The sequence below is a fragment of the Panulirus ornatus genome, chromosome 18, assembly GCF_036320965.1.
Source record: "Panulirus ornatus isolate Po-2019 chromosome 18, ASM3632096v1, whole genome shotgun sequence".
NCBI classification, from domain to species: Eukaryota; Metazoa; Arthropoda; class Malacostraca; order Decapoda; family Palinuridae; genus Panulirus; species Panulirus ornatus.
In genome coordinates, this window is record NC_092241.1 from 3,606,668 (window position 1) to 3,631,667 (window position 25,000).

At 45.1% G+C, this 25,000-nt stretch overlaps 1 protein-coding gene across 1 annotated transcript in view; it reads right to left on the bottom strand.

The window, feature by feature from the left end:
* The window catches only part of LOC139755182 (uncharacterized), a 622,641-nt gene that overhangs the window by 338,943 nt on the left and 258,698 nt on the right, over positions 1-25,000 (bottom strand). Inside the window, 1 exon segment of the mRNA XM_071673354.1 lies at positions 1,331-1,979. Coding sequence (XP_071529455.1) covers positions 1,331-1,979 — 649 coding nt within the window.

A 25,000-nucleotide genomic window follows, 5' to 3' on the forward strand; every position in this document is an offset into this window, starting at 1 on the left:
TTCCTCGCCATCAGACTCCCACCGACGCTTCATTTACGGTTTTATGGCGTCATTCAGTTCTCATCCTCCGTAAGTTCCCATATTCCCTTCCCATTTTCATTCTACTCTCGACATAATAATGAATCCCCTCACATTCATCCATCAGCGATTCCATCAGTATGGAATTCACCTCAGCTCCCTGCCCTCTGGTTGCCCTCCTACTGTCTGCCACACGTATCAGACTACCAGCAACCGTTAGGATGGTCCTGATCCTTCCTACAGGTGAACCTCCCTACCTCCGACGACGACGAGGAGTTTCTTCTACTGGCCTCCAAGCCATTGTTCGTCCTGTATGGACTGTGCAAGTATTCAGACTGTTTTTTCTTCTGTTATTTCAGCTGAAACAATTATCTTACTTCGTTGTTCACATTTAGCGTCCTTTTTTTTTTTTCCACTTGGTCTGTAATAAGACTGTCTAGACTCTAGGTCAATACCTTCCGCCAGCGTCCCAGCCGGCAACGTTCTCCCTCCACGAGGCTTTTCGCCCACGTGATGCCAGGAACGGCTGGACTGTGGCTGCGACGCCTTGGAACCTACCTTTGATGCCACAGACAACATCGAGCACAGAGCCAACAGACCAGTCAAGCAAGAAGCCACGAACCAGTCACTCTAGGAGCCACCGACCAGTCAATCTAGGAGCCACAAACTATTCAGACAAGGAGTCACGGACCAAACATGCATGAGACATGAACCAGTCAAGCATGGAGCCACGGACCAGTCAAGCAAGGAGCTAGGGACCAGTCAACTAAGAAACCACGGACCAAACAAGCACGAAGTCATGGGCCAGCCAAGGACGGGGTTATGGACCAGCCAAGGACGGGGTTATGGACCAGCCAAGGACGGGGTTATGGACCAGGCAAGCCCTCTTATCAAAGATATGGCTGATCCTGCTGCTGGCCAGGATGCCATGTGTCTGGAGAGAGGAGACGGTATTCTGTGCTCCTGGGTTACATAATGCCTCGCTGACGGTGAGTGACACGAGGCGGAGGAGTGTAGATTGTCGATGATGGTGTCATAAAGACGGATATGATGATCTTGACATATAATGCTTACTAGAATGTTATAACAAAGGCTCGCATAATGAACAGACAAGATGTTGTGGTTATGGATATCGTGAATCATCTTGTATGATGAGGATGATATTAGAGAGATGGTGTAACGAGGGAGATGGTATGATGAGGGTGATAATGATGAGGGTGGTATGATGAGGGTGATAATGATGAGGGTGGTATGGTGAGAGTAGTAGGATCTCTTAATGTCAGCATGCAGACGACATAGGACGACTACTCACCTCCCACAGGTTGACCATACAGAAGTCGTCGGGGATGTCTCGCTCTCTGACGGGTACGCCCACCACAGGCCCTAGCTGGGTGTAGCGACTGATAGACGCCCGGGCTACCACCACCTCCACCGGCCGCCCGGGCACCTGCGTCACGCCCACCACGCCCACATCACCGTCACCGTCCACTGAGCTGTCATGGGGCGGCGGGAGGACTCGTCGCTCAAGGGCAAGGCCGGGAGGTAGGGAGTTGCGTGCGTAGCAGGTGGGTGAGCCCGGCCGTTGTGGGTCCCGCCACGTCTCCCCCTCCCGCTCCTCCTCCCGCCCTACGCCTCCGCCAGAGAGGTTGACGGGGGAGTCTCGGTGGGGCGGAGCCACAATGACGCCATTCTGCTGAGGCAGGTCGTGGGCGTGCGTGGGCGGCGGGCACGTGTCGGGGAGGACGTGGATGGGGCGGGAGAAAGGGCAGGTGCCGGCCACATGGCGCGCGCCGCACTCCCCGCACAGCTTGATGCGTATGGCCACACGCCTGTCGTCCTCCTCCCTCACGCCCACGCCCTCCAGCACCGCACTCTCCTGCTCCTTCACCTTCTGGGGCAGCAGCTCCGCGGGCGGCGGGCGTAGCTCCGGCGCCGCCACCTCCCGCGCCTCGTACAGCCGCCTGTAGGAAGACAAACATTGCTTAGTGTCAGACGGTAGTCAACATGTATTGATCACGTGCACGGCAGGAGGCAGCATTGATCAGATGGACCGCCCCGCACAGGTGAGCAGCAGCGCCACCTGTTGAGGCTGCCACCACACCCTCACCTGTGTGCTCCCCCTCTCTCGCTCCCTCCCTCACTCATCCCCCGAGAGAGGGCAGCACGCAGAAACTTTTAACTCAATCAATAGCAAGCCCCATCGAGCAGTACCTAGTGTTACCTCACTACAGGCGAAGGGCAAACTCCACTGTTGTTTCATACACGGCTTGCCCTCAAACTAATCACGAGAGATTTACATCAACTACACCTTAGGAGAGAGAGAGAGAGAGAGAGAGAGAGAGAGAGAGAGAGAGAGAGAGAGAGAGAGAGAGAGAGAGAGAATCATGTTTCTCTGGGAATAGAATTACCTTCATTATCATCTCCTGTGGACAATAAGGAACCCCAAGTGTTCAGTACCTCCTGAGAAGTGACGAATCATTAACTGGTCTTGATGTATTGGTCACAGTTGGTCACTGTATGTGACCAACTGACTCCCTCCCTCCCTCTCTCTCTCTCTCCCCACCACACCTCCGTCCACCCGTCGTATCTAGGCTCCCCTTCCACACCATCCCTTCGTCTCCCCGGCGTATCTGGGCTCCCTTTCCAAGACATCCCTCCGTCTACCCGGCGTATCTGGTTTCCCCTTTCACTCCATCCCTCCGTCTACCTGGCGTATCTGGGCCACCTTTCCACACCATCCCTCCGTCTACCTGGCGTATCTGGGTTCCCCTTCCACACCATCTCCCCGTCCACCTGGCGTATCTGGGTTCCCCTTCCACACCATCTCCCCGTCCACCTGGCGTATCTAGGCTCCCCTTCCACACCATTCCTGTACCCATCTGGCGTACTCCCTTCACCACACACACCATCCCTCCGTCTACCTAACGTACCTTGGCTCCCTCCCCTTCACCACCACCATCCGTCCGTCTGCCTGGCGTCACAAGCCTGGGCTGGCCCTACTGCCATGGCCCTGACTTTGATGTTGCATGTGGCAGGTGATCAAAGTGAGGCCACAGGAGGCCACACCACACACTTAACGCTTGTTAGAGACAAAGACGCCACGACTGACGGACAGACCTACGTATTACCAGGGGACCCCACCCCCCCTGTGCCCACAGGTCTGTACAAACCACCTTATCATGCCGTACCATCCAGCTAACTTGACCATAACACCCAGCTGACTTGACCATACCACCCAGCTAACTTGACCATACCACCCAGCTAACTTGGCTGCACCACCCAGCTAACTATGTTGCACCACCCAACTAACTTGGCTGTACCATCCAGCTAACGTGACCATACCACCCAGCTAACTATGCTGTACCATCCAACTAACTTGACCATACCACCCAGCTAACTATGCTGTACCATCCAGCTAACTATGCTGCACCACCCAGCTAACTTGGTTGTACCACCCAGCTAATTTGACCATACCACCCAGCTAACTATGCTGTACCATCCAGCTAACTATGCTGCACCACCCAGCTAACTTGGTTGTACCATCCAGCTAACTTTGCTCGACTAGATATAACAGAAGACTAAGCTTGAAGGTTTCCTTAAGTTTCGAGAGAAGATCATGTGACCACTACAGGAAGGCTTATACCCCGTGGCTGAAGGTTCATGGCTCATGATTGAAGGCTCATAGCCCATGAATACAGGCTCATGGTACATGGTTGAAAGCTCATGAATGACGTGGAGTTTTCTCTACTGGTAAATAACCACAGTGTAACCTTCCCTCCGCCCCCAAGATGCGACCACCACCGCCAGCGTCCCACACAGTACTACAGGATGGTAATTCTGTTGTTCTATGTGTTGAGGTTATCTGGACGGACAGGAATGACTGTATCTTTTGATCGTGTATTGTGGACGGTGGTTACGGATGCTACAGCCACACTCACAGTGATGGCGTGATCTGTGATGGCGTGATCTGTGATGGCGTGCCCTGTGATAGCGTGATCTGTGATGGCGTGATCTGTGATGGCGTGCTCTTTGATGTCGTGCTCTGTGATGGTGTGTTCTGTGATGGCGTGTTCTGTGATGGCGTGATCTGTGATGGTGTGTTCTGTGATGACGTGCTCTGTGATGTCGTGCTCTGTGATGGCGTGATCTGTGATGGCGTGATCTGTGATGGCGTGATCTGTGATGGCGCGCGCTGTTATGGCGTACTATGTGATGGCGTGATCTGTGATGGCGTGATCTGTGATGACGTGCTCTGTGATGTCGTGCTCTGTGATGGCGTGATCTGTGATGGCGTGATCTGTGATGGCGTGATCTGTGATGGCGCGCTCTGTTATGGCGTACTATGTGATGGCGTGATCTGTGATGGCGTGATCTGTGATGGCGTGCTCTGTTATGGCGTGATCTGTGATGGCGTGCTCTGTGATGGCGTGATCTGTGATGGCGTGCTATGTGATGGCGTGCTCTACGATGGCGTGATCTGTGATGGCGTGGTGAGCTGAGTAACGGCGGTGTGGTACGAGTCACGCCAACATTGGTATTGGATGCTAAGGCGTGCATGACGTGGACAGCGGCGATATGGCGTTTATCCATCAGGTGTGAGTCGTGTGAGTAATGATGTAACGGTGAGTCAAGTGGATACATTCGCTGTGGTGTGGGTCGCTATATCATGTTGTTGTGGTGCAGCACATGTGGGTAATATAGAGGTGAGGGACGGGTAATGCTGGTGTGGTGTGAGACACATCGGCAGTAGTGTGACTAACAGAGAAATAATGTTTATAAAAGAGAGATAATGATGTTAATATGTAGGAAGTCTTACTAACATGTTACTTACACTATTCTTAACCTGAAATGAAGCTGAGACGGTTAGGTGAACATTCCTTTGTTCGACCGTCCTGTAAGGTGCAATACAAACGTAGTTCAGATATCACCTCGTACTTATTGCCTTCTGGCACTGTAGGTAAGGAGTCCTTGAGTTCACTGTTCATTGCTTCGTTCACAATCAACGCATCGAACGACTCTCTGAAGCGGTACGCTTAGGGTTTTATTGCCTCTTGTTATGGCTCGTAAGCACGCCATTAAACTAGCTGCAGATGTCCCTTTTCCCCCGCCTGTACTCAGGCCATACTAACAGAATTCTTATATACGGAATGAAGAGAGAAATCCTGGATACAGAATACACGGCTTGCTACACCACCATATTATGTCTGGTAGATGAGACAGCACAGGCAACTGAGTAGCCTAATCAAGGTCATCTCATTAACTCTCTCTCTCTCTCTCTCTCTCTCTCTCTATATATATATATATATATATATATATATATATATATATATATATATATATATATATATATACATATATATTTTTTTTTTTTTTTTTTTTTTTTTTTTTTTATACTTTGTCGCTGTCTCCCGCGTTTGCGAGGTAGCGCAAGGAAACAGACGAAAGAAATGGCCCAACCCCCCCCCCCATACACATGTACATACACACGTCCACACACGCAAATATACATACCTACACACCTTTCCATGGTTTACCCCAGACGCTTCACATGCCCTGATTCACTCCACTGACAGCACGTCAACCCCTGTATACCACATCGCTCCAATTCACTCTATTCCTTGCCCTCCTTACACCCTCCTGCATGTTCAGGCCCCGATCACACAAAATCTTTTTCACTCCATCTTTCCACCTCCAATTTGGTCTCCCTCTTCTCCTCGTTCCCTCCACCTCCGACACATATATCCTCTTGGTCAATCTTTCCTCACTCATTCTCTCCATGTGACCAAACCATTTCAAAACACCCTCTTCTGCTCTCTCAACCACGCTCTTTTTATTTCCACACATCTCTCTTACCCTTACGTTACTTACTCGATCAAACCACCTCACACCACACATTGTCCTCAAACATCTCATTTCCAGCACATCCATCCTCCTGCGCACAACTCTATCCATAGCCCACGCCTCGCAACCATACAACATTGTTGGAACCACTATTCCTTCAAACATACCCATTTTTGCTTTCCGAGATACTGTTCTCGACTTCCACACATTTTTCAAGGCTCCCAGAATTTTCGCCCCCTCCCCCACCCTATGATCCACTTCCGCTTCCATGGTTCCATCCGCTGACAGATCCACTCCCAGATATCTAAAACACTTCACTTCCTCCAGTTTTTCTCCATTCAAACTCACCTCCCAATTGACTTGACCCTCAACCCTACTGTACCTAATAACCTTGCTCTTATTCACATTTACTCTTAACTTTCTTCTTCCACACACTTTACCAAACTCAGTCACCAGCTTCTGCAGTTTCTCACATGAATCAGCCACCAGCGCTGTATCATCAGCGAACAACAACTGACTCACTTCCCAAGCTCTCTCATCCCCAACAGACTTCATACTTGCCCCTCTTTCCAAAACTCTTGCATTTACCTCCCTAACAACCCCATCCATAAACAAATTAAACAACCATGGAGACATCACACACCCCTGCCGCAAACCTACATTCACTGAGAACCAATTACTTTCCTCTCTTCCTACACGTACACATGCCTTACATCCTCGATAAAAACTTTTCACTGCTTCTAACAACTTGCCTCCCACACCATATATTCTTAATACCTTCCACAGAGCATCTCTATCAACTCTATCATATGCCTTCTCCAGATCCATAAATGCTACATACAAATCCATTTGCTTTTCTAAGTATTTCTCACATACATTCTTCAAAGCAAACACCTGATCCACACATCCTCTACCACTTCTGAAACCGCACTGCTCTTCCCCAATCTGATGCTCTGTACATGCCTTCACCCTCTCAATCAATACCCTCCCATATAATTTACCAGGAATACTCAACAAACTTATACCTCTGTAATTTGAGCACTCACTCTTATCCCCTTTGCCTTTGTACAATGGCACTATGCACGCATTCCGCCAATCCTCAGGCACCTCACCATGAGTCATACATACATTAAATAACCTTACCAACCAGTCAACAATACAGTCACCCCCTTTTTTAATAAATTCCACTGCAATACCATCCAAACCTGCTGCCTTGCCGGCTTTCATCTTCCGCAAAGCTTTTACTACCTCTTCTCTGTTTACCAAATCATTTTCCCTAACCCTCTCACTTTGCACACCACCTCGACCAAAACACCCTATATCTGCCACTCTGTCATCAGACACATTCAACAAACCTTCAAAATACTCATTCCATCTCCTTCTCACATCACCACTACTTGTTATCACCTCCCCATTTATGCCCTTCACTGAAGTTCCCATTTGCTCCCTTGTCTTACGCACCCTATTTACCTCCTTCCAGAACATCTTTTTATTCTCCCTAAAATTTACTGATAGTCTCTCACCCCAACTCTCATTTGCCCTTTTTTTCACCTCTTGCACCTTTCTCTTGACCTCCTGTCTCTTTCTTTTATACTTCTCCCACTCAATTGCATTTTTTCCCTGCAAAAATCGTCCAAATGCCTCTCTCTTCTCTTTCACTAATACTCTTACTTCTTCATCCCATATATATATATATATATATATATATATATATATATATATATATATATATATATATATATATATATATATATATATATTTTTTTTTTTTTTTTTTTATACTTTGTCGCTGTCTCCCGCGTTTGCGAGGTAGCGCAAGGAAACAGACGAAAGAAATGGCCCAACCCCCATACACACGTACATACACACGTCCACACACGCAAATATACATACCTACACAGCTTTCCATGGTTTACCCCAGACGCTTCACATGCCTTGATTCAATCCACTGACAGCACGTCAACCCCTGTATACCACATCGCTCCAATTCACTCTATTTCTTGCCCTCCTTTCACCCTCCTGCATGTTCAGGCCCCGATCACACAAAATCTTTTTCACTCCATCTTTCCACCTCCAATTTGGCCTCCCTCTTCTCCTCGTTCCCTCCACCTCCGACACATATATCCTCTTGGTCAATCTTTCCTCACTCATTCTCTCCATGTGCCCAAACCATTTCAAAACACCCTCTTCTGCTCTCTCAACCACGCTCTTTTTATTTCCACACATCTCTCTTACCCTTACGTTACTTACTCGATCAAACCACCTCACACCACACATTGTCCTCAAACATCTCATTTCCAGCACATCCATCCTCCTGCACACAACTCTATCCATAGCCCACGCCTCGCAACCATACAACATTGTTGGAACCACTATTCCTTCAAACATACCCATTTTTGCTTTCCGAGATAATGTTCTCGACTTCCACACATTTTTCAAGGCTCCCAAAATTTTCGCCCCCTCCCCCACCCTATGATCCACTTCCGCTTCCATGGTTCCATCCGCTGACAGATCCACTCCCAGATATCTAAAACACTTCACTTCCTCCAGTTTTTCTCCATTCAAACTCACCTCCCAATTGACTTGACCCTCAACCCTACTGTACCTAATAACCTTGCTCTTATTCACATTTACTCTTAACTTTCTTCTTCCACACACTTTACCAAACTCAGTCACCAGCTTCTGCAGTTTCTCACATGAATCAGCCACCAGCGCTGTATCATCAGCGAACAACAACTGACTCACTTCCCAAGCTCTCTCATCCCCAACAGACTTCATACTTGCCCCTCTTTCCAAAACTCTTGCATTTACCTCCCTAACAACCCCATCCATAAACAAATTAAACAACCATGGAGACATCACACAACCCTGCCGCAAACCTACATTCACTGAGAACCAATCACTTTCCTCTCTTCCTACACGTACACATGCCTTACATCCTCGATAAAAACTTTTCACTGCTTCTAACAACTTGCCTCCCACACCATATATTCTTAATACCTTCCACAGAGCATCTCTATCAACTCTATCATATGCCTTCTCCAGATCCATAAATGCTACATACAAATCCATTTGCTTTTCTAAGTATTTCTCACATACATTCTTCAAAGCAAACACCTGATCCACACATCCTCTACCACTTCTGAAACCGCACTGCTCTTCCCCAATCTGATGCTCTGTACATGCCTTCACCCTCTCAATCAATACCCTCCCATATAATTTACCAGGAATACTCAACAAACTTATACCTCTGTAATTTGAGCACTCACTCTTATCCCCTTTGCCTTTGTACAATGGCACTATGCACGCATTCCGCCAATCCTCAGGCACCTCACCATGAGTCATACATACATTAAATAACCTTACCAACCAGTCAACAATACAGTCACCCCCTTTTTTAATAAATTCCACTGCAATACCATCCAAACCTGCTGCCTTGCCGGCTTTCATCTTCCGCAAAGCTTTTACTACCTCTTCTCTGTTTACCAAATCATTTTCCCCAACCCTCTCACTTTGCACACCACCTCGACCAAAACACCCTATATCTGCCACTCTGTCATCAGACACATTCAACAAACCTTCAAAATACTCATTCCATCTCCTTCTCACATCACCACTACTTGTTATCACCTCCCCATTTACGCCCTTCACTGAAGTTCCCATTTGCTCCCTTGTCTTACGCACCCTATTTACCTCCTTCCAGAACATCTTTTTATTCTCCCTAAAATTTACTGATAGTCTCTCACCCCAACTCTCATTTGCCCTTTTTTTCACCTCTTGCACCTTTCTCTTGACCTCCTGTCTCTTTCTTTTATACTTCTCCCACTCAATTGCATTTTTTCCCTGCAAAAATTGTCCAAATGCCTCTCTCTTCTCTTTCACTAATACTCTTACTTCTTCATCCCACCACTCACTACCCTTTCTAAACAGCCCACCTCCCACTCTTCTCATGCCACAAGCATCTTTTGCGCAATCCATCACTGATTCCCTAAATACATCCCATTCCTCCCCCACTCCCCTTACTTCCATTGTTCTCACCTTTTTCCATTCTGTACACAGTCTCTCCTGGTACTTCCCCACACAGGTCTCCTTCCCAAGCTCACTTACTCTCACCACCTTCTTCACCCCAACATTCACTCCTCTTTTCTGAAAACCCATACTAATCTTCACCTTAGCCTCCACAAGATAATGATCAGACATCCCTCCAGTTGCACCTCTCAGCACATTAACATCCAAAAGTCTCTCTTTCGCACGCCTGTCAATTAACACGTAATCCAATAACGCTCTCTGGCCATCTCTCCTACTTACATAAGTATACTTATGTATATCTCGCTTTTTAAACCAGGTATTCCCAATCATCAGTCCTTTTTCAGCACATAAATCTACAAGCTCTTCACCATTTCCATTTACAACACTGAACACCCCATGCATACCAATTATTCCCTCAACTGCCACATTACTCACCTTTGCATTCAAATCACCCATCACTATAACCCGGTCTCGTGCATCAAAACCGCTAACACACTCATTCAGCTGCTCCCAAAACACTTGCCTCTCATGATCTTTCTTCTCATGCCCAGGTGCATATGCACCAATAATCACCCACCTCTCTCCATCAACTTTCAATTTTACCCATATTAATCGAGAATTTACTTTCTTACATTCTATCACATACTCCCACAACTCCTGTTTCAGGAGTATTGCTACTCCTTCCCTTGCTCTTGTCCTCTCACCAACCCCTGACTTCACTCCCCAGACATTTCCAAACCACTCTTCCCCTTTACCCTTGAGCTTCGTTTCACTCAGAGCCAAAACATCCAGGTTCCTTTCCTCAAACATACTACCTATCTCTCCTTTTTTCACATCTTGGTTACATCCACACACATTTAGGCACCCCACTCTGAGCCTTCGAGGAGGATGATCACTCCCCGCGTGACTCCTTCTTCTGTTTCCCATTTTAGAAAGTTAATACAAGGAGGGTACCCGATTCATCGACCAAAGTCTAGGGGAGGATGAACAACTGGGTCGACTGCGGACCGACTGTCGCAAAAAGGATTCGAACCTATGCGCTCGGCTCCAGAAATGGAAACAGACGGTTATAATCACTGCGCCGCAGGTACAGGAATATCCTACAGTCACAAATGCTATACGCCGGCGACCCCTGCCTCCTGCCGTGGCGCATTCTAATCAAGAACCTCAAAGAAGACAGTTCAGTAAGTCTGGGTTTGATAACATATCCCTCACCGCTACCTGTAGGTCGTAGGCTGGCGCCGGCCACACTGCTACCTGGGTGCCGAGGGGAGGGGTGAGCCACAGTGGAGCAGTGAGCCAGGGCTGCGGTGGCTGTCATATTTCCCTCCCCTCTCCCAGTTCACAGTCATTCTTTCTCTGCCTCACATACCCATGGTGCTGCTGGAACCCATCCCAAAAAATGAAATCCAACTCTTTAGACAGACAGACACGGGTACCACCTTTACTGACACTGATGTTAGTATTATAGATGATTACATGTGCAGTGTTGTCACTGTATAACACTACACTAATTACCTCTCATTCTCATGACCCTCCCATTTCCCTTATCTCCAACTCCTCCTGGTCATCCCAGTAGACATCCACTCTCCCCGCATACTCTCCACCTTTCCTCCACCACGTCACCTCCAACTCTCATCCTCTCTACTTCTCAACCATTATCACTTCTAAACCTCTCCATTCCTGTCACGTGAAGCCCTCTCCCACCCTCACCACCTGTGCCAGCCCTCATCACCTCACCCCTCACACCTACCAACCCTCGTCACCTTCAACCCTTCCCACCCCCATCACCTTCTCCCTACTCCCATCACCTCCAGCCCTCCCTATCCCTGTTTTGGTGAACCCATCTCTTCCTTTCGACAAAACACAAATTTCTTTTCTAAAGACAAATATATAACGAGAAAGAAAAAGGCAACAAAATAACACATCTGGAAGCCAGAGATCTGAAATCAGTTCAAAATGCCAAATAATTTCGAAAGGACGAAACGATAATCTCTTTATCACATCATCATTATCATATCATAACCCTTATCGACCCTTCTCCTAGGGTTCCTTTAGCTTAATGGTTGCGTGACAATCTGTGTAACACAGAAACGATGGACTTATGTAGAGGGAGAAAATTCTTTGACCAGACGTGTACTCCATATAGCCACATCTAGCCACATCGAAGGTGGGTTCCCACTCGAGGGCTACACACAAGCAAACGGGGTCCAGGTAACGTCTGCCACGACCAGAAATAACGCGGTGAAGCAAGAGGCAAGAAGATGCGATACAAACGCGGGCAGACGGTTTATTCAGCAGTGGAGTTGTGGGACACTGGGATCATCTCTCATCCGTCAAGACGTAGATATCATTACATTTACAGCACAGCTGTTCGTATTTCTCCTTTACAAGTGCAAGCTGGAGTCCTTCGCTTCTTGAATGTCCACCGGAACATCTTACATAAGAATATAATTTCCAAACATCCTTTCCTATTAATATTCCCTCTATAGTACATGGCGTTCCATCATAGCTATGTTCCCGTGGGACGTGATGCTAGTGAGAAGAGAAGCCTTCTCCTCAACATTTCCATCTCTATAGAAAAGGACTTTGGGGTGATATCATTGTGTTTCAGCTTATAATCTCGTAGACTGTCATGTCTGTTGTTATCAGTTTTCCTCATAGACTCTCATCACTTGCACATTTCTCCCATAATGTCACCTCCAAATGCCTACTTTCTCATCCCATTACCTCCAAACTCCTTTTCCGTTATCATGTCTGTCCCTAAACACCCCATTACCCTGCCCTCCTCTACCCTTTACCCTATCGAATCTAAACACCTCCTCTGCCCTCGCAAGTCATCCCCGGACCTACCCCTTCACCTGGCCCTGCCAACACTTGCTACCCGCATTTACCTCCACTCTCCTTCAGCCCTGTGAACACCCATCAACCCCAAAACAATCGCCTCCAGCCTTCTTTAGCCCAGCCAACACCCATGCATTCCTAGAGAGCCACCTCCAGCCTCCACACACACCGTGCCCCAAACAGTCACCTGCAGCTCACCTCCTTCCCCTTAAATCCTCGTCAGAACTCACCCAATACAAATACCTTCGAAGGATGGTTGTGTTTGACCGTTCGTCCATCGCTTATCTGCTACACGTATCTAAGGCAAGCTGTCAGTGTTAGCCTCCCGATTGCCCTCTTCCTAACCTGCCAGTGTCTTTGAAAGATTTGGGATTTGGGAGAAAGTCTTTAAGGCTTTCCTCCGAACCATTTTTCTCAGTCCTTCTTGAAGATCTCCCAGACCTTCTTGGCAACCTCCTTTCCCGACAACCCTTCCTAGTTACCCCTCCTGACAGCCCAACTGGAAACCTTCCAGGCAATTTTCCTGGCAACTCTCCTGACAACCCATCCTGGCAACTCCTCCTGGCAGTCCTTCCAGGCAACCCTTCTTGGCGACCTCTACTGGCAGCCATCCCTGGCAATCCTCCTGGCAACCCTTCCTTGTAACACTTGGTAACTTCCTGGAAACCTTAATGTTGACCTCTCTGGCACACTTCCTGGTGCTCTTGATAGCGACTCTTGGCAACGTGTCAAATAAGGTCTCTGGTAACCTTTCTGTTGATCTTCCTATCATCGTTCGTGATGACCTTTCTGTTGATCTTCCTATCATCGTTCGTGATGACCTTTCTGTTGATCTTCCTATCATCGTTCGTGATGACCTTTCTGTTGATCTTCCTATCATCGTTCGTGATGACCTTTCTGTTGATCTTCCTATCATCGTTCGTGATGACCTTTCTGTTGATCTTCCTATCATCGTTCGTGATGACCTTTTTGTTGATCTTCCTATCATCGTTCGTGATGACCTTTCTGTTGATCTTCCTATCATCGTTCGTGATGACCTTTCTGTTGATCTTCCTATCATCGTTCGTGATGACCTTTCTGTTGACCTTCCTATCATCGTTCGTGATGATCTTTCAACTGATTTTCTTGTCATCGTTCGAGGTGACCTTCCTGGTAACTTCCACAGTGGCCTTATCAACTTTCCTGCTCTCAGAAAACCAACTTAGCAACCTTTCCTCATGCCTTCCTAGTGACCTTTGGTTAATTCAACAATCTCCCAGGTCATCTCCGAAGCTAATTTCCTGATGACCTTTCCAATGACCAACTAGTACCAGAATGGTGCTGGGATGGTGTTGGTGACCTTATCAATCACCATCCTAGCACCAGTCATCTTCCTGGTGACCTTTTCAGTCTCGCTTCCTGGTGACATGCCATTTCCAGTCTGCTCGCGTGCCAGCTGACTTGAGTGGGAGTTTAAAGGTGTGATGGCGGGCGTCACAAGCAGGGCGATGATTCGACTTTACTGCAATATTTTTCAACTTTCTTTTCATGATATGGTATACCCTTGTATATAATATATATATATATATATATATATATATATATATATATATATATATATATATATATATATATATATATACTTGATCGCTGTTTCCCGTGTTAGCGAGGTAACGCCAGAAGATGGCGAAGAAAGGCTGAAAGGCCACATCCGCTCACATCCACTGTCTACCAGTCATGTATAATGCACCGGAACACCGTCTCCCTATCCACAACCAGGCCCCATGGACCTTTCCATGGTTTACTCTAGATGTTTCACATGCTCTGGTTGTGTTCAGTGACAGCACGTCGACCCCGGTATACCACAATATACCCATTCACTCTATTCCGTACACGCCTTTCACCCTCCCGCACGTTCAGGCCTCGATCTCTCACTTTCACAGCTGGGAGCTGGGGAAGCGTAGGAACACTCCAAATTTTTCTTTCTCAACGAAACTGGGGCAAATAATGGCACTCTTTTTCCAAGCCGTCTTATCCAGTCTCCAAACAGCCTGGAATTTTTTTTTAATATCTAATCCTCTGCGATATAGCTGCATAGCTTCCCTCTGGACTGGTCCTTCTGATCACTTTCTTTTGGGCATCTCTATACTCCTTGCCCCCCTCCCCTACCGTACGATCTCACCCTCAGCTGCTAACTTTGTCACTCCAGCAGCGTTCAATGGACCCCTGCATGTGAAAACCCCCCTACTCCTCTTGGAAAGACTACTGCCTCTCCTCGAACGTTGCTCCTGTCTCTGAGTGAGCGTATAGTATAGGTTGCTGCTCCGAGAATATGAGCACATCTACCGTCTGCCTTTGCTATCCTCTCTTTATCTAGTCTACGGTTCAACCACTTTGTTCAAAGAATATCTCGTGAAAGTATCTGGTGTGTGGGACCCGAAAAAAATGCTCTCCTTTCTTCGAGTCTCATTCAGGTTTCACCATCGTCTAAATTTTTATTTCTTTTTTCTTTTACGAGGCGAGACGAGACGAGGCGATGTGTTCCATTAACCAATGAAGGTGAGATGAAAGTGACAGATTTTTCTGGTGTTTCGTCCAAAATTATGTCTATCAATCTCTGTTGCTCCAATCCCTTCCCTTCTGCCGAGGACAGGGCAGCCCCTCTGCTCTACTGATAAAGCTACTCTTTTTGTTATACATTCTTTTGTCTCCTCTGATTCCTCGATGGGTGACTCCAGCAGTTTTTTTTTCAACCCCTCACGTACCTCTAACTCGTGTCCTTCCTCATTATCTCTTTTTGGAACATTCCAAAAAAGTGTTCCTTTCTCTGGACAGAAGGAAATTGTACAGACCAAATGGCATTCCAGCTCGAGTTTCAAAAACATCTGCCTCACAACAAGCGCCAGTGTTTGTTCATCTGTTTCGCCTGTGTTAAAAGAGAAAAGAAAACCTAAGCTTGAAAAGGTGGCGCTTCTAACCTTTTCGAACCATCGTCCTCATGTTTTGGTCTCTACTTCCAGTTCCAATTAATCTCAATTTTCAGGTCCAGCTTTCTCTCTCATCTGTCCATTTCCGTGGCAGTTGGTGGATCAACCTTTCTTTTTCACGTCCTTACAAAGTCGTCTTCTTCAGAGCTCTGAGTTGTCTCCAACCCTTCGTTCTCCTTTTCATCAACCATCATCCTTCATCAACAGACAACTCACTTCATTGAGACGCTCACGAATCAGTTCTCACCTTCCATAACTTCCTCTCGCAGGATCTACGTAACCATTAGGCAAGATAACATTCATAAAGTCAGATCTGAATAGGATACTCCGGCACACCAGGCGTAATGTCACCCACTTTATTCCTGTGACTCCTTCATAAACTCATCATAGCTTTCCTATCACCTTTAACGGCGCTATAATTCCACCACTAACCCAGCAAAGATACTTGGTACCACCATAAACGTCTAATATCGCCTGGAAATCCCACCTTACACAAAAAACTGAGTCTGTCTTGAAAAATGAGATGGAGGTCTCTTACAGAGATCGGAGATTTTACCTCTATAAACTGTTACTCCGGCATCACAAAAGACTGAACGTACCTCGTATACTACTCGTATGGAATCTTGCTCTCACATCTGAGATGACGTTTAGCTTTACTGGCTAATCAATCGCATCTAAATCTTTTCCAGTAATAATTCCTCCAACCTGACCTCAATACTTGACCCAGTCACAGACTATTGTTGTGTGGCCGTTGGTAGCGTGAGACCAGGGTCGTTGTTACCTACGTTTGTTTCTTCCCCTACGCCGTTAAGCTTTGGACTTTCACCGTCTCGTGTCATCACTCGTACCAACCACTGTTCCCATTTCAAAACAACGGATTCTCAACTTTCTCAGCGACTCTCACAATCGTCTAAATTTTCCTTCTATTTTTTTGTGTTGTTTTTTATCATGTATTTCATTTGCAACGTGACCCAGATGAAGCCTTCTATCTCCGGTTGGAACCTGTAATTAATTTCTAACCCCCCTTCCCCCTGCGCGCGCGAGAGGTAGCGCGAGGAAAAGACAACAAAGGCCACATTCGTTCACACAGTCTCTAGCTGTCATGTGTAATGTACCGAAACCACAGCTCCCTTTCCACATCCAGGCCCCACAAAACTTTCCATGGTTTACCCCAGACGCTTCACATGCCCTGGTTTCATCCAATGACAGCACGTCGACCCCGGTATACAACATCGTTCTAATTTACTGTATTCCTTGCACGCCTCTCACCCTCCTGTATGTTCAGGCTCCGATCGCTCAAATTCTTTTTCACTCCATCCTTCCACCTCCAATTTGGTCCCCCACTTCTCCTCTTTCCTTCCACCTCTGATACGTGCATCCTCTTTGCCAATCTTTCCTTACTCATTCTCTCAATGTGACCAAACCATATCAATACACCCTCTTCTGCTCTCTCAACCACACTCATTTTATTACTACACACCTCTCTTACCCTTTCATTACTTACGCGGTCAAACCACCTCACACCACATATTGTCATTAAACATTTCATGTCCAACACATCCACCCTCCTCCACACAACTCTATCATAGTATAACCCATGCCTCGAAACCATATAACATTGTTGGAAAAGCTATTCCTTCAAACAACAATTTTACACTCCGAGATAACGTTCTCGCCCTACACACATTCTTCAACGCTCCCAAAACCTTTGCCACCTCCCCGACCCTGTTACTCACTTCCGCTTCCATGGTTCCATCCGCTGCTAAATCCACTCCCAGATATCTAAAGCACTTCACTTCTTCCAGTTTTTTTCCATTCAAACTTACCTCCCAATTAACCTGTCCCTCAACCCTACTGAACCTAATTACCTTGCTCTTATTTACATTTAATCTCAGCTTTCTTCTTTCACACACTTTACCAAACTCAGTCACCAGCTTCTGCAGTTTCTCACCCGAATCAGCCACCAGCGCTGTATCATTATTTCCCAAGCCCTCTCATCCACAACAGACTGCATTGCATACTTGCCCCTCTCTCCAAAACTTGCATTCACCTCCCTAACAACCCCATCCATAAACAAATTAACAACCATGGAGACATCACGCACCCCTGCCTTAAACCGACATTCACAGGAAACCAATCACTTTCCCCTCTTCATACTCGTACACATACCTTACATCCTCGATAAAAACCTTTCACTGCTTCTAGCAACTTACCTCCCACACCATATACTCTTAATACCTTCCACAAAGCATCTCTATCAACTCTATCATATGCCTTCTTCAGATGTATAAATGCTACATACAAATCCATCTGACTTTACTCCCAAGACATTCCCAAGCCACTCTTCCCCTTTACCCTTGAGCTTCGTTTGACTCAGAGCCAAAACATACAGGTTCCTTTCCTCAAATATACTACTTATCTCTCCTTTTTTTCTCATCTTAGTTACATCCACACACATTTAGACATCCCAATCTGAGTCTTCGAGGAGGATGAGCCATCCCCGCATGACTCCTTCTTCTATTTCTCCTTTTGGAAAGTTAGAACACAAGGAGGGGATGGTTTCTAGCTCCCCGCCCTGCCCCTTTTAGTCGCCTTCCACGACACGCAGGAATATGTGGGAAGTATTTTTCTCCCCTATCCCCAGGGATAACATATATATATATATATATATATATATATATATATATATATATATATATATATATATATAGATAGATAGATAGATAGATAGATAGATAGATAGATAGACAGAGCAGAAGACAGAAAGATAAAGGCAAACGTAATCATGTATGCATTAAAATGTACCGACATATTACACATAAATATTTTTCTTGAAAACCTGGAGGAAATGTTCAGAAATCCAGCACAAGAGTGGATGTGGGATATGGCATGGACCAGTTTCTTTTTTTCTTCACAGAAAAAAAATGTTCTCTCCGTAAGCGTTTTAAAAAAAAGGGGGAGCTGTAAGATACCTCAAAAAATGCTATGTGATATAAAAATCTAAAGCCTCTGTCATGAAATATCCTCGCATTTTATACGTTTCATAGGAAGGATATATATATATATATATATATATATATATATATATATATATATATATATATATATATATATATATATATATATATATACAATTTGCTTTCTTCCTGCCCCAGGAGTTCCTTCTATCTTTGTGAAACTCCTGCAGCGCTCAGAGAGCCGGCCACGTCCAGTGGACGGAACCACAGATTATAATGTGTTAAGATGCTGTATGTATATCTAATTTGGGAGAGGATGGATTATCTGAGCAATAAGTGTTCATTGTCTTCATTTTGGTTGTTGTATCGTGTGCTCAAAGAATCCTGGGATGTGTTGAATCGGTTTCTATAGTGTTATAAGGATGGTTGGAGTCCTAGCGTACACAAGAAAGTGTGACTCGGTTTGTCTGGGGAGTGTGGTTTTGGATGCATGCCTGGATGGGTGGTATTCAAGTCTGAGGTGAGAGGGCGGTTGCTCAATGGTCGTCGGGTCATTTCATAATGAATGTGTTCTGTTAGTATTATATTTGTTAAGAGTCAGGAATAGTGGAAGTAGTGGTTACTGAAGTGGGAAGCAGGGGTAAGGTCGTTTGTACATAGGGAGTTGTAGATAGCTTAGAAATAGGCTGTTTAGATCTGGGTGGTTAAGTGCTATTGCAAAGAACTGAGTGTCATGCGTGTTGAAGAGGAGCTGCACTTGGGAATCTTTGTTTCACTGTGTAGGTACTGAGTGTTTGCGGTTGTTGGGTAATCAGTACTTGTTCTGAGTACTCTATTTCGTCTGTGTTATGTAGTTTTTTTTTAAACAAGTTTCGTCTTTTCCATGTAAATCAACTGACCGTTTGATTCTTCTGTCTCATCCATGCATCTTTCCTGGCGATGTGATCATTGCACGAAAGAGCATATGGAAAATTATTGTGTTTCATTTTTCTCGTGGTTATATCCTTACACTACGTTACACTTACCACTGGGACCTACTGCAATATATATGCAATATATATATATATATATATGCAATATATATATATATATATATATATATATATATATATATATATATATATATATATATATATATATATTTATATATGTGTGTGTGTGTGTGTGTGTGTGTGTGTGTGTACGTGTAGCAAGAGAGGAAAGTGATTGGTTCTCAGTGAATGTTGGTTTACGACAGGGGTGCGTGATGTCTCCATGGTTGTTTAATTTGTTTATGGATGGGGTTGTTAGGGAGGTGAATGCAAGAGTTTTAGAAATTGGGGCAAGTATGCAGTCTGTTGTGGATGAAAGAGCCTGGGAAGTGAGTCAGTTGTTGTTCGCTGATGATACAGCGCTGGTGGCTGATTTGGGTGAGAAACTGCAGAAGCTTGTGACTGAGTTTGGTAAATTGTGTGAAAGAAGAAAGCTGAGAGTAAATGTGAATAAGAGCAAAGTTATTAGGTACAGTAGAGTTGAGGGACAAGTCAATTGGGAGGTAAGTTTGAATGGAGAAAAACTGGTAGAAGTGAAGTGTTTTAGATATCTGGGCGTGGATTTGGCAGCGGATGGAACCATGGAAGCGGAAGTGAATCATTGGGTGAGGGAGGGGGCGAAAGTTCTGGGAGCGTTGAAGAATGTGTGGAAGTCGAGAGCGTTATCTTGGAAAGCAAAAATGGGTATGTTTGAAGGAATAGTGGTTCCAACAATGTTATATGGTTGCGAGGCGTGCGCTGTAGACAGAGTTGTGCGCAGGAGGATGGATGTGCTTGACATGAGATGTTTAAGGACAATATGTGGTGTGAGGTGGTTTGATCGAGTAAGTAATGAAAGGGTAAAAGAGATGTGTGGTAATAAAAAAATGTGGTTGAGAGAGCAGAAGAGGGTGTTTTGAAATGGTTTGGTCACATGGAGAGAATGAGTGAGGAAAGATTGACCAAGAGGATATATGTGTCAGAGGTGGAGGGAACGAGGAGAAGTGGGAGACCCAATTGGAGGTGGAAAGATGGAGTGAAAAAGATTTTGAGTGATCGGGGCCTGAACATGCAGGAGGGTGAAAGGCGTGCAAGGAATATAGTGAATTGGAACGATGTGGTATACCGGGGTCGACGTACTGTCAATGGATTGAACCAGCGTCTGGGGTAAACCATGGAAAGTTCTGTGGGGCCTGGATGTGGAAAGGGAGCTGTGGTTTCGGTGCATTATACATGACAGCTAGAGACTGAGTGTGAACGAATGTGGCCAATGTTGTCTTTTCCTAGCGCTACCTCGCGCACATGCGGGGGGAGGGGGTCTACATTTCATGTGTGGCGGGGTGGCGACGGGAATGAATAAAGGCAGACAGTATGAATATGTACATGTGTATATATGTATATGTCTCTCTGTATATATATGTATACGTTAAGATGTATAGGTATGTATATGTGCGTGTGTGGACGCGTATGTATATACATGTGTATGTGGGTGTGTTGGGTCATCCTTTCGTCTATTTCCTTGCGCTACCTCGCTAACGCGGGAGACAGCGACAAAGTATGATATATATATATATATATATATATATATATATATATATATATATATATATATATATATATATATACATATATATATATATATATATATATATATATATATATATATATATATATATATATATATATGGTAGAGGATGTGTTGATCAGGTGTTTGCTTTGAAGAATGTATGTGAGAAATACTTAGAAAAGCAAATGGATTTGTATGTAGCATTTATGGATCTGGAGAAGGCATATGATAGAGTTGATAGAGATGCTATGTGGAAGTTATAAGAATATATGGTGTAGGAGCCAAGTTGTTTGAAGCAGTGAAAACTTTTTATCGAGGATGTAAGGCATGTGTACGTGTAGGAAGAGAGGAAAGTGATTGGTTTTCAGTGAATGTTGGTTTGCGGCAGGGGCGCGTGATGTCTCTATGGTTGTTTAATTTGTTTATGGATGGGGTTGTGAGGGAGGTGAATGCAAGAGTTTTGAAAATAGGGGTAAGTATGCAGTCTGTTGTGGATGAGAGAGCTTGGGAAGTAAGTCAGTTGTTGTTCGCTGATGATACTGCGCTGGTGGCTGATTCGGATGAGAAACTGCAGAAGCTGGTGACTGAGTTTGGTAAAGTGTGTGAAAGAAGAAAGCTGAGAGTAAATGTGAATAAGAGCAAGGTTATTAGGTACAGTAGGGTTGAGGGACAAGTCAAATGGGAATTAAGTTTGAATGGAGAAAAACTGGTGGAAGTGAAGTGTTTTAGATAAGTGGGAGTGGATTTGGCAGCGGATGGAATCATGGAAGCGGAAGTGAATCATAGGGTGGGAGAGGGGGGCGAAAGTTCTGGGAACGTTGAAAAATGTGCGAAGTCGAGAACGTTATCTTGGAAAGCAAAAATAGGTATGTTTGAAGGAATAGTGGTTCCAGCAATGTTATATGGTTGCGAGGCGTGGACTATAGATAGAGTTGTGCGGAGGAGGGTGGGTGTACTGGAAATGAGATGTTTGAGGACAATATGTGGTGTGAGGTGGTTTAATCGAGTAAGTAATGAAAGGTTAAGAGAGATGTGTGGTGATAAAAAAAAGTGTGGTCGAGAGAGCAGAAGAGGGTATTTTGAAGTGGTTTGGTGACATGGGGAGAATGACTGAAGAAAGATTGACAAAGAGGATATATGTGTCAGTGGTGGAAAGATGGAGAGAAAAAGATTTTGAGTGATCGAGGCCTGAACATGCAGGAGGGTGAAAGGCGTGCAAGGAATATAGAGAATTGGAACGATGTGGTATACCGGGGTCGACGTGCTGTCAATGGATTGAACCAGGGCATGTGAAGCGTCAGGGGTAAACCATAGAAAGTTCTGTGGGGCCTGGTTGTGGAAAGGGAGCTATGGTTTCGGTGCATTATACATGACAGTTAGGGACTGAGTGTGAACGAATGTGGCCTTTGTTGTCTTTTCCAGCGCTACCTCGGTAACGCGGGAGACAGCGACAGAGCATAATGAATAGATAAATATACATAAATGTATATATATACATATATATATATATATATATATATATATATATATATATATATATATATATATATATATATATATATATATATATATAATTACGTTTTTCACTGCGGTATGAGGCTCAGGTGCAGTATGTGTAGGGATGCCGGAGCCCAGGTGGCAATCGTAACGGGACGCTTTTGGTAGCGTTACGACATGCAGCAAGCGACATACCCCGACACCCACGGGATATAGAAATAATCACATATACCGTTCGTTGTCTCGACTCCCCCCTCCTCCCTCACACATACGTTTGCTGTCATATGTAACAGTTTTATTTACACAATAATCGTAAAGGTCAGAACGAAAATGTAATTCAATTAAAGTGTGAAAGTGTTGTTACAATTTTCCCCCAACCCCGATGTACAGACCGTTCTCTTTTATACGAGTCTAAACCATTTGACGCATTAAGCATATTGATCCTTTCATTGCAGCAGATCCTGTTAAATTAATTGCCCGCGATTGTGTTGTGTTGCTGCCAATTAATATGTTATTCTGACGTTATCGCGAAAGTTGCCCATTTGGATAATGGCCTTTATTTCTCACAGCAGAGGATATGAACCGCCCAGTGACAGATGGACAGATATCTCCGCCTGATGTCGGCCACTTTCATCTGGACAACCACGACTTTGTTTATCACGGCAGGTGTGACGGCTCGGAAGACCTGACAAGGTAAGGAAAATATGAAATATGAATACACTGCAGGTAGCCGTAGCTGGAGCCCATGATCCAGCCAACTGTGAGGGGATAAAAGGATATCAGATCTCACAGTCAGGAAATTAAGCATAAACGTATTCTGGCAGCAAGGGTCATAACGAAAGTTCGGCCATCAGTTAGGCCTTTTTAACTCCATTATAACCCGCTACGATTCTAAATGAAAAAATTGGAAAATAAAAATATTATTCATCTGCAAAGGTATTCATTTAGCCTTAGAATTATCTATGATAAAGATAATGACTTGCTACCAGTATGACAACATACTGGGGAAAAGAAAATTTTTTGATGTCGGAAAGTATAATATGCGAAAACGAAAATCAAGAACTAACGTACCTTGGACACAGGGGTATCGTATATATCCGACAATGATCGTGGGGTGCATACATTGACCTTTTGTTGCGTCCAAGTTGGCCCATGGAAATCGTACATTCCAACAAAGCCCTCCCACTCTACTGATCCCACAGCTAACCCCACCCGCCACGCTGGGAATCCGCCTCCCATTTGGCTACAGTTCACGAACGCCAATATATGAGTATCTGATATATACCAGGGATGGGGGGTTGGAAGTGAAGCATATTGTGACGATCTAGAGTTTTAAAACTGCGTTTAGATTCCCTTCAGTGAAACTGGCCAAAAATGGATCAAATAAGTCTTACAAATATCTGCTGAAACAAACTAGGGGTGTCAGTAACTGTGGTTGCTGTACCGCTAGTTCTGTGGGCGACGTATACAGACCCAGAAATGAGATTTCTCATTAGTTGTACAACACTAGACAAAGACACAGTAATGCAAAGACGGGAATGTTGGCAGAGGGACAGATGCTACAATACAAACATCAGTGTTAACGTTTTTATTTCAACATTAACAATACGTATCAGCGAACGGCTCTCTCTTTTAACGGTGATTTTTAAGAGCTCAAAATTATTGCTATATATATCTATCTATTTATCTATCTATCTACTTATTATCAACAAATCCATTTCCAGTCTAAAGTTACGGGGTCAATCAGACACACATACAGCCTCTGGTCATGCTTGACGCACGTCCTCAACCAAGATCAAGTTTGCCCCAGTGGATCATCGCCCGGCTCCCTCACTCACACAAACACTTCTCACATCGTCACTCTGCACACTTAGTTCTCGTTCCACTCACATCGACTCCATTAACAGAAATGACTGCAGCGCCCTCCGGTCCCTGAACCATGTCTCTGTTGACACCGTCTGAGGTATCGCCAGCTTTACTTGGGAATATGACTGCATCTACTGCTCATCCACATACTTTCTACTGTACTACTGCCTACCTACCTTCCTGACCAACCTATCGTCTGTGAGGACCACGTGCAGTGTGTATGTGTGTGTGTGTGTGTGTGTGTGTGTGTGTGTGTGTGACCCTTAAAACATGGAGAAGGCGTTAGAAGACTTTTCAGTTGGTGAATGAGGTAGCTTGAGGTTAACGGGCTAAGGGGCTGACCCTGGCAACCCATGTGTTATTAAATCAAGGTGAATATGCAATTCAGAAACGACTTTTCAGTTC